The sequence below is a fragment of the Ursus maritimus genome, unplaced genomic scaffold, assembly GCF_017311325.1.
Source record: "Ursus maritimus isolate PB19 unplaced genomic scaffold, ASM1731132v1 scaffold_14, whole genome shotgun sequence".
Taxonomy (NCBI): domain Eukaryota; kingdom Metazoa; phylum Chordata; class Mammalia; order Carnivora; family Ursidae; genus Ursus; species Ursus maritimus.
Genome location: NW_024423786.1, coordinates 53,666,033 through 53,677,022, shown reverse-complemented (window position 1 = coordinate 53,677,022; position 10,990 = coordinate 53,666,033). Strand labels below are relative to the sequence as shown.

The 10,990-nt window shown below is 52.4% G+C and overlaps 1 protein-coding gene across 1 annotated transcript in view; it reads right to left on the bottom strand.

Moving 5' to 3' along the window:
• Positions 1 to 3,997, bottom strand: part of ZNRF4 (zinc and ring finger 4) — a 19,184-nt gene extending 15,187 nt beyond the window's left edge. The window contains 2 exon segments of the mRNA XM_040628293.1: positions 6 to 152; positions 3,966 to 3,997. Coding sequence (XP_040484227.1) covers positions 6 to 152; positions 3,966 to 3,997 — 179 coding nt within the window.
• Between the last annotated feature and the right edge of the window lie 6,993 nt (positions 3,998 to 10,990).

Sequence of the window (10,990 nt, the reverse complement as noted above, 5' to 3'; positions counted from 1 at the left end):
CCCACATGCGCTGCTCCGGGGACAGACCCAAGCCCACGACGTTCAGGGAGGGAACCAGACACAGCAGATCACACGGTGTGTGAGTCCAGGGGTGTGACACGTCCAGAACAGGCTCCTCCATGGCCTGGAAGGGGGTTCGTGGGGGCTGGGGGCTGGGGAGGAGACGGGAGGTGATTGTTAACAGTACAGGGTTCGCCTTGAGGTGATGGAATGTTCTAGAACTAGACAGAGGTAGTAGTTGCCCAACATTGCGAATGCACTAATTGCCACTAATGGTACATTTTGTGTTACGTCTTTCACCGCAATAAAAAATAATTTTAAAATGTAAAAAAAAAATAATATTTTAGGGTATTCAGTGTTCTTTTAGGGTGACGAAAATGTTTCAGAACTAGAGAGAAGTAGGGTGACCTGGGGAATGTTCTCTGCTGCACGGGTTAATTTCACGTGATGGTTAATTTCACCTGGATTTTTAAAAAAAGTAATCGTAAAATAAAAATAAAATCCTGCTGCAACAACCCACTTGGCTTGGGTGACCCCCGTTGACAGTCTGGTGCAAATGCTTCCAAAATTTTCTCCTCCCATGTCATTGTTGTGCAGTTTCCTCTTGCAGTCCACGTACCCCAGACAGCAGTCCGTGTCGGCTCACACAGCCAGCCCCACCCTTTATCATGCATCATGCCTGCGTAGCATTCCCTCAGACGGGTCTCAGGTGGTGGGTTTCCGGTCCCTTCCAGTTATTTGACTTCAACACTGAAGCAAAGGTGATTGGACATGTCTCTCGATCACTGTGGAAGGGGGGATAGAGGCCCAGTTTGGTTTATTTTGAGCTTCATTGGGTGCTGCTGACATCTGCCACTGTCCCCCACATGTGTGAGGGTGCTTGATCCATGTCACCCTCCCTCCTCCCCTGCTCAAAATCCTCCCAGGGCTTCTTAGTGCACCCAGAACAAAACTCAGAATCCTCCCTGCAGCCCAAAAGGTCCCGCACGATCTGCCCCATTTCCCCTCCTCCCTCTCTCTCCCCGGCTCACTCTGCTCCAGCCACACAGGCCTCCTCGCTGTTTCTCCTTCATGCCAGACACGATCCTGCCCCAGGGCATTTGCACACGCTGTACACTCTCCCTGGATTTCTCTTCCTGCCCGCCCCCTTCTCCAAGCAAACTCCTCATTTTGCAAATCACAGTTCCAATGCCATTTCCTCATTCCAAACATACAGCGGGGAGAGAGACAGGTGTCAGTGTCTGAGAGAGAATGTGAGACCATCCAAGGGGAGAAGCCAGGTAGAGACCGGAGAGGAAGGGGTGGGGAGCTGGGCTGGGGCCGGGGTGTAGGGAGAGAGGGAGCGGGAGGCTGAAAAGGCTGCTGGGGCTGGGTGGGGACAGCTGGCCCCTGTCGTGGGGAGCCCCCACCCCCTACCAATGTGCGAGCTCTCTCACATCAACACTCGCCAGAGATGCGGGAAATATTTTCTCTCCGGCTGACACTTTTGGCAAAATACAATTGCTCCAGCTTTTTTCTGTGCAAAAAACATGTCCATCAAAACCATCCCCGCAGTGCCTGCAGGAAAGGAGGCCACTGGATTTGGTCCGGGGATTGCAAGAAGGGCTCTGGGGAGGGGGATGCAGCTGCCTTGTCTCTGTCTGCGGTTGGAGGGCGACATAAACACAGCAGGAATAATAATACAAGTGGGGCTGCTTGCTGAGCACTCGGTCAGGGCCGGATGCCCCCCTCTCTGCCTTCTCCATGTCCCTGGACAGCTCGACGGTGGCTATGATCCTCATTTTTCAGATGAGGACACTGAGCCCAGAGAGGGGAAGACACATCCCCAAGGTCACACAGCAGAGGCAAGATTTGAACTCAGATCCTACTTGATTTCCCCAAGGATGCCTGAAGAGCTCCTTCCCAGATGAGAGAAGGGAGGAAAGGCAAAAGAGGCTGAGGGATCAGGATCAGCATATTCAGGGGCTTCAAGCAGCTTCCATTGAACACCTGCATCCAGCAGCCCTCAGTTAAATCAGTCTGTGACTATGTGGAGCCTAGAAGAAGGTGCATCACTGAGCGGGCCCCCAGCCACAATGGTAATGGGGACAGGGTGTTCTTGGAGTCCCCTAGCTGGCCTGTCATACCTTCTTCGACTTCCTACATTGTCCCTATCACATCCCAGTCCCCACAAACCCCTAAGCCAGGGGTAAGCCAGGCGGCGACAGCTGTGCAACGTTAAGCAAGTTGCTTAACCTCTCCGTGCCACAGTTTCCTGTTGGTTAAAATAGAAAAAATCAATCTCTACCTCCCCATTAAAACAGTTAATGTTCCAAAAACACTTGGGACATGGCCTGTCACACAGTAGGTGCTTAGAAATATGGAATCTAATCAGGTAAGTGATCCCTGACCACGGATTGGGCCACCCAGGGGGCATCTTCCTCTCTCCCCACCCACCCAACTCGGGGAAAGGTGCGGCCTCCAGCAAGGCAATGGGAAGATGGCTCTGGTCCTGGAGTCCCAGCTGCTGCCTGTTCTCATGGCAAGGGATTGACTTTTCTAGAACGTTGCCCCTCCTCCTAGTTTCCATCCGGAGCCAGCACCGCCGCATAAATCCCGCTTTACGGCTGTTATTGACGGGGAGCGGGGAGAGCAGCCCTAGCAAGGCCCAATTAATTTTCCCGTCTGGCATCTGTGCGCCGGGTGAATTTCTGAGCTCCTAGAGGGAGGGGGCAGAGTGATCTGGGGACAGGCCAGGCTGAGGACAAGGTCGTGGGCAGGCGGGCCCATTCTAGACCCCCATCCTAGGAACACTGTTCAGGGAGTCCCAGATTCTGAGCCCCAGGCTCTTGTCTGGAGTGTATGGGAGATGGCTCTAAATTCTGGGTTGATAGCAGGGTTTGCGATTTTTAATTAGGATAAAAGCAAGAGTTTCACTGCAGGGACATTTGAACAAAAACACAAAGGAAGTGAAAGAGGGAAGAACAGCTTGCCAGCAGCGGGAACAGCCAGTGCAAAGGTCCTGGGGCCAGACCTTGCCGGTATGTGGGAGGAATAGCGACGAGGTGTGTGTGGCTGGAGCAGAGTGACTGAGGGGGAGAGAGGGAGGAGGGGAGGACAGAGAGGGGACGGGGGCCAGGCATACATGATTTTCTGGACCCTGTGGAGGGCTTGGGCTGTCGCACCCCGGGGGCGGGGGAGGGGGGGGGACAGTGGGAGGGCTGCAGGCAGGGGAGAACAGACCTGACTCAGGAGCTCACGGGCGCCCTCTGGCTGCTGTGAGAAGAACACGCGGGAGATCCACAATGAAAACAAAACCCAGTTATTAAATTCTCCAGGCTGCGGGCCCCAAGCTGTGAGCCCAAGGCCTCCTCTCTCTTGAAAAGGAAAATTCGCATGTGTGAAGAGGTGTTAAAGCACTCTTGGTGGACTTTCTGCAATAACAGAAATGGGGTCTCTCTGCTGTGACTGCTGTGGAAGCCATCAGGGCTTCAGAGCCGCTAACGTGTGTCTCGTGCACCTGTGGAACCGCATTTCAAATTTATTTCATTTTTTAATTAATTTTTTAAAATTGTGATAAAATGCACAAAAAATTCACCATTTTAACCATTTTAACCATCTCTGTGTGCACAGCTCGGCGGCATGAAGCACACTCACGCTGTCGTGCAGCCACCCCCACCCTCCGTCTCCAGAACATTCCATCTCCCCACACGGAGATTCTGTCCCCAGGAAGCACGGACTCCCCACCCCCTGCCCCAGCCCTGGCTCCCACCAGCTCCTCTCTGTCTGTATGGACGGGACGCCTCTGGGGACCTCCCGGGAGTGGGGTCCTGCGGGATGTGTCCTTCTGGGTCTGGCTGCTCTCGCTGAGCCTGGTGTCCTTGGGGTCCGTCCGTGTCATGGCAGGTGTCGGGCTCCCTTCCCTTTTATGGCCGGATTGCGTTCCAGCGTGTGGATGGATGGACTGCACCATGTTTACCCTTCACCTGTTGATGCGCACGTGGGTCGTGTCCCCCATTTAGCCATTATGAACAATGCCGTGATCAACAGGGGTGTGCAAATATCTGTCTGAGTCCCTGCTTTCAATCAAATTTTACTTAATTTTAATTAACTTAAATTTAAATAGCCACATGCAGCTTCTGGCTACTGTATTGGACAGTGTGTCTCTAGAAGGATTGAAAGAGAAGTGAGAAAATAAATGTTCTCTTTCTTCCATGTAATGTGATACCCTGTCTGAGCCAACAAATGACCTCTTAGAAGTATTCCACATTTATTAGTATCCCACACGATAACCTATTGCCCAGGGTGGACACAGCCCAAGTCCAAGATGAGACCCCCTAGGACTATGACTTTCTCCTCCCCAAGGTAGGTAGCCTGGATCCCACAGTCCTGGGGATGATGGCCATCATGTCCTTGGACACTCCTCTCTGGCTGTGGTTGCCCTACCCTGCCCAAGCCCCAGCACAGCCACACCCCACCCCATGGCCGTGGGCCTCATTATGGTGCCCAGGGAGGTTGAGGGGGGGAATCTGGCACTCTGTGTATGTCACCTAAGCTATAGAAGAGCCCAAAAGGAAATGGTTAAGTGGAGGTGTATCAGTCAGCTATTGCTGTGTAACAAAGTACCTGAAACTTAGCAACTTCCAAGGACACATTTATTATCTCAGTTTCTGTGGGTGGTGAAGCCAGGCATGACTTAGCTGGGCAGGGTCTCTCACAGGGCTGCAATTTTGGTGTCAGCCAAGACAATAGTCTTGACTAGGGAAGGATCGGCTTCTAAGCTCCCTCAGGCTGTTGGCAGGATTCATTGCCTTATGTCCATAAGCCTGAAGTCCCTGGATTCTTGCTGACTGTCAGCTGGATGTTGTTCTCAGCTTCTGGAAGCCACCCAGGTCCTTGCCACATGCCCTCTTCATGGACTGTTCCCAACAGGACCACTTGCCAGTAAGAGAGTAAGTGTGGCAGGTCTGCTAGCAAGACAGAGTCTTATATAAGGTAACGTATCATGGATGTGACATCCTACCACTTCTGCTGGTTAGAAGCAGGTCACAAGCCCCATCCACATGTGAGGGAAAAGGACACACAAAGGTGTGGACACCAGGAGGCAGGAATCATAAGAGCCACCTTAGGATCTGTCTGCCACAGGAAGTAAAGGGACAGAGTGCTGGCAATGGCTCTGGGCCCTGAGGGGTTTCAGGGATGGAAGGAAGGAAGGAAGGAAGGAAGGAAGGAAGGAAGGAAGGAAGGAAGGAAGAAAAAGAGGAGGAGAGAAGAGCTGAAGGTAAGAGGGATTGGGAATTCGGAGACAGACATTAAATCCCAACACATTTTTGTTATTTCCTATTTTCCCAGCCTTCTCTGGCCAGAGAAGACACAAACCTGGTGTGACATCTGGTGTGATGGGTGCACAGGGTCCTAGGGGAGCCCAGAGAAGGTCTGATTCACCCTGGTGGGGGTGGTCAGGAAGGGTTCCCTAGAGCAGGAAACCTCTGCACTGACCCCTAAGGAAGGGATGGAGGCAACAGGGCAGCGGGGTCTGGGTGGAGGGACCAGCAGGGGAAAAGTCCTGGAAGCATTAAGGAGAGAGACGTACATGCCTGGTGGAGTTGTGTCATCGTGCAAAGGGGCAAAGGCCTGCGAGTCATCATTTGCCTCTGAGGGAGGTAACGCCATACCCATTATACAGATGGGGAGACTGAGGCTCAGGGAAGTGAAGCCACTTTCTCCAGGTCATGTGGCTGGGAAGAGGAGCAGCCTGGTTTGTGAAATGGATGCTTGAGGCTCTTCTCTGCTCTCGTGCCCTAACTCTGACACCCCCTTTATGACCTCAAGATTAACAACAGCAACAACAACAATACTGGTTGTTCAGCACTTTCTGTGTGCTAAGTACTACTGTCAGTGCTATATATACACCAGGGTTGGCCCAAGGTCAAATGCAGCCCTGCACCTGTGTTTTACATTTTTAAATGGCTGGGGGGGGGCGGGAATCAAAGAATAATATTTTGGGATGCACAAAAATGATCTGAAATTCAAATTTCCAGGTCCACGAATAAAGTTTTATTGGCACACAGCCATGCCCATTTATATGCCCTATCATTTATGGCAGCTTTTGCACAAGGGCAGAGTGGACTGCGTGGCCTGCAAAGCCTAAAATTTTGACTTCCTGGCCCTTGAAGTTTGATGGTCCCTGGTGTTCACATATTAACTCTTTATAACAGCTCTGTAAGTTAGAAGCTATTGCTTTCTTTGGTTTATACAGATAGGGAAACTGAGGCATGCAGGGTTAGGTGACTCAGCTAAGGTCTCAGTGGATAAGAGGCGAAGCATGGATTTGAACCCAAGTCTCTCCACCATATCCGGTCATGCCCTTTGGCCCTCCCTTCAGCACTTGGGGCTGGGAGTGTCTGGTTCCAGCTCTTTCTCCCCCCAGCCTGGGGAGGAAGTAGGTGGTCAGTGAGTGCCCAAGATAAGCTTCCTCCAGACCATCTGGGAAGACAGCCAATTAAGAGCAAATCAATTAAACAAACTCCGTGCTGGCTCCTGCCCTGTTTTTCTGACCTCTGCCAAGGGGCTCACGTTTTGGGTGAGGCTGACTTGGGTTCAAGCAAATGCATTTGTGGGCAGATCTGAGAAGGAGCTGCAGGACCAGGAATCCATCCAGAGAACTAAGACCCAGGCCCTTGGGAGCCTTGATATTGGATTGTATAATCTTACCCCCACATAAGGGGGGGCTGCATGAGTAAACACTGGGAGAGGGGAACCTGTTCATCTGCAGAAGATGAACTGCTTGCTAGGACTGGCAGTGTGAGGGGAGCAGTGGGAAAGAAGGCTATAATTTGCTCATTTTGCCTGTCAGTCAAGTAATGAAGTTTGCTGTTTCTTTGTCGCATGCCATTGGAGAGATCTGACACCTGGAAAGGGAATGTTGCAATGCCCTTCCTGCTCTGCACAAACTGGGGCTAAAGTGAAGGTAGCACTGCTGCAGACATCTCGTGAGGTGTCTACATGGAGCCTGAGATCAGAACAATGCAGAGAAAGTAGAAAGACAGAGAGAAATGAGCTCCTGGATCCAGCCACACCTGAAACTCACATACACCTGGACTTTCTACTTACAACCTGGGTTTTTATTCATATGGCTTCTGCGTGGTAACAAATAATGCTCTCACCAAATATTTCCTGCTCTTCACCTTCTGGGATATGGAAGATTACCTTATTATTCAACAAATTTCATTCAACCTCTTCCTAAACTCAACGGGGAAGAATATACTTCCCTGCCCCACTGAGGTCAGGCCCAGCCATGTGACACGCTTTGGCCAAGGCAATAGGAGCAAAAGTGACAGTGTGACAGTTTGGAGCCTCGACCCTAAGAAGGACTTCATGTTTCCGCAGGCTCTCTTGTGTTCCTTTAGCCATGAGAGAAATATGTCTTGAGGAATCACTAATCTGAGGAAGATCAGAAACACATGGACCTGATCTGGACACAATCCACAGATTAGACTGGAGGCTAGCTGCCTTGAGAATGTGTGAATGAGAAACAAATGTTTGTTGTTGTATGCCAAAGAGACTTGCTGGGTGTTTGTCACACAGCAATAGCTGGCTGTCGCATGATTGGCGGATGTCTGTTATGCAGCACTAGCTGGCTGTCACATGATTGGTGGATGTTTGTTATGCAGCACTAGCTGGCTGTCGCATGATTGGTGGATGTCTGTTATGCAGCTCTAGCTGGCTGTTGCATGATTGGTGGATGTTTGTTATGCAGCTCTAGCTGGCTGTCACATGATTGGTGGATGTCTGTTATGCAGCACTAGCTGGCTGTCGCATGATTGGTGGATGTCTGTTATGCAGCACTAGCTGGTTGTCGCATGATTGGTGGATGTTTGTTATACAGCACTAGCTGGCTGTCGCACCAGCACCGGATAGAACTGTGCTCCTGGCTTCTGCGACCGGGTGGATTGGGTGGGACTGTATGCCCCATTCTGGCATCCAGGATGGGAAATGACCTGTGTCACTTCAGAACCTTTATTGCTAATGAGACACCCTCCAGAGCTCTCTTCCTGTGCCACTGAGACTAACAATTTTCCAGTCACTGCTCCATCAGCCCGGGTCCTGGAGTCAGGTGACATGGAGCAGATCCCCAGCCTGAAAAAAACCACAGCAACTATAGAATGTGAGTGAGACATAAGCCTCGGATGTTATGAGCCTCTGAGGTGTGGGGACTGGCTGGTACTGCAATGAAACCAAGCCTGTCCAGATACAGCAAGGATCGAAACTTGTGAGAAGTCAGGCAGAAAGACGTGGTGCAGAAAGACGTGGTACAGTTTCCAGCTCAAACAGCAGACTTCCCACCCTAAGAGGTGACATTTTTCAAGTCTTTCCAATGGCTTAGCATGTTTCCTTTTTTTTTTCGAGTTTATTTATTTATTTAAGACATCTCTATATGGAACGTGGGGCTCGAACTCATGACCCCGAGACCACGAGATGCACACTCCTCCAACTGAGCCAGCCGGGTGCCCTGAGTGACCTCATCTCAGCCACATCCCCACATGAGGGGGCGAGAGTTCATACCATCTCCACCTGACGGAGCAGAGCACTGGGCTCCGGAGGGGGTCGTCACTTGCTCAAGGTCACCTGACCAGGAGGTGGTGGAGCCGTAATTGGCCTCTGGACCTGTCTGACTCAAGAGCCTGCCGCTTCTCCCAATCTGGTGTCCCGCGAGCCACAAGCCCCAAGCGTCAGCAGCCAGGTGGCTTCTCAGCTCCTCCACGCGGACTTGAGACCATAGCAGAAGCCACTCGTCTGCGGGCCCTGAAGTTGTGCAAACCTACCTGTTGGGATTTAAATCAGCAAAACTAGCTTCCCCGGGGTAGCCTCATGGAATCACCACCCAGTGCTTCCAGTTCCTTCCATGATGCCACCAGGCTCACGTGGGAGGTGACCTCCTAGCCCGATACCCAGAACTCCGTCCCCAGAGACTCTGAATGCTCCTCGCTGTTCGGTTTTCTTCTAAGTGCGTTGTCGTCACGTGGTACCGATGAGCCGCGTGGGACTCAGCTGTCCCCATGCCCCGCCCCATAGGTGCATGTGGGCTGCAGGGTTTCTGGGCTTGCGGCAAAGTCTTGAAAACACCATCCTTTCCATAGCTTTGCTCACCTCCAGAGCACACCCACGTACTTCCTTATTACGATATGCCGTGGACTCTGGGATGCCACCAAATAGAAAATCGGCCTTTATTTTATATCCTGCTAAGGAGGAAAACAGCCCTGCCTAGTTAAATCACGGCCCCAGCGACGACAACGCAACCTGATTGCAGAGACGTTAAAACAGGAAAATTGCTTCTCTTCTGTTCCGTGACACATGCTGTGTTCATTCTTCGTGACTGTCTCTTCTGCTAGGCCCGGGAGGGAGGGTGTTGCTTGTCATGGTCCCTGCGGAGTTTGCAGGGCCAAAAACAGGGCCTGGCACACAGTAGATGCTCAATAAATACTGGTTGAATGAATGAATGAAGTGTCTGGCCTGATGCTAAGAAGCTTCAAGCACGGTCTCATGTTATCCTCACCATGCAGACCATCAGTCTCTGCATTTTCTGGGGGGAAACTGAGGCTTCTAAAGGGAGAGTGACTTGTCCAAGGCCACACAATCATGCCTGAGACTGGCCTCCCAGCCTGAGGCCAGCCTCCAGCCCCGGCCTCCCGCCTGCTGGTTCCAACTGCGCCCCAACACCCTTCTCCTCCAGCCACGCTTCCCCAGAACCTGTCTTGTGAAAACCAAATCACGCCCGCCTGAAAGTCGACATCGAAATTACTGCCGAGCCCTTGACTCTGGGTAATTAAGAGCATTTTGGGACGCCTTGCTTGATTAAAAGCAGATCATCCGTTCAGAATGAAAATGCAGAAGGCAAATTGCTTTTGTTGCCTTCACGATGCTATTTTAAACCCACGAGGCTCTCGAGCTAATAAAGGCCCGTCACTCGGGCTGTCGGCCTGCTCAGGACCCATTTGCATGGACCCCGACTGCTGTTTATTGCCGTCACCGACGCAGCACCCAGATCTGGAGGGACCCCTATCAGAGCATCAGACCTCAACATCGCCCCAAACCTGCTCCCATCTCAGGGACACCCCGAGTTTTGCCTCGTCCCCATCTGTCCCCACTACCCTACCAGAGGCTTTACCCTCTCCTCCCGGGTCCCAGCCTCTGCCCCCTTCCTTGCCTCCCTGCCTCCCCAGCCTCTCCAGTCCCGAGCCTCCCATCCACGCTCTCCAAAAGGCTCCTAAAATCTGATCAGGCTGCTGGCCGGCCATCTTCACCCAACTAACCCCTCCTTCCTCCTCCAGACTCAGCTCAGAAGCACCTCCCCTGACCTCCAGGCTCAGGGGCCTTCTCTGGGCTCCTCAGCTGCCTGTCTGCCCCCCATTATTGCTCTCAGCACCTATGTTGTCACTGCCCAGGCACGTGTCCCTCTCCCCCCGCCCCAGACCAGGAGCTCTGGGAGGACAGGGCTGGGTCTGTCACGGACACTGCCGGTGTCCTCATCACCTAGAACAGATCATGGGAATGAGGAGGGAACGAATGAATCAATGAATGAATGCCTGAGTGTGCGGGAGTAGGAGGAGCCAGGGACCCCATGGATCTCAAACAGCCCCCCCTCTGCCCTGAAGCTCACCATCTGCAGGCCTAGAGCTCCCACTCCTGCTACTTTGCCCCCCCCCCCGTCCCCAGAGAGGGAGGGATGTGGGCTCCCCTCTCTAGGTGGCTGGGGGCTGGGGGTGGGTGGAGGAGGCTGGGTTCCCGCAGAGGTGGGGTAGGAACCGCGGTGCGGGCTGCTGGGCATCCAGGTAGAGCGAGGGTCACAGTTACAACTCGATTTCGCCATTCCGGGTGTAAAACACAAAGGACCAGCTGACAACGTCTACAAGTGTTTAAACCACAAGCATTCACAGCGGCTGGGCCAAGTGTCTTCTAAGAATTAATAACAATGTAAAGCAGTGGTTCTCATGGGGGGGGGATGATTCCG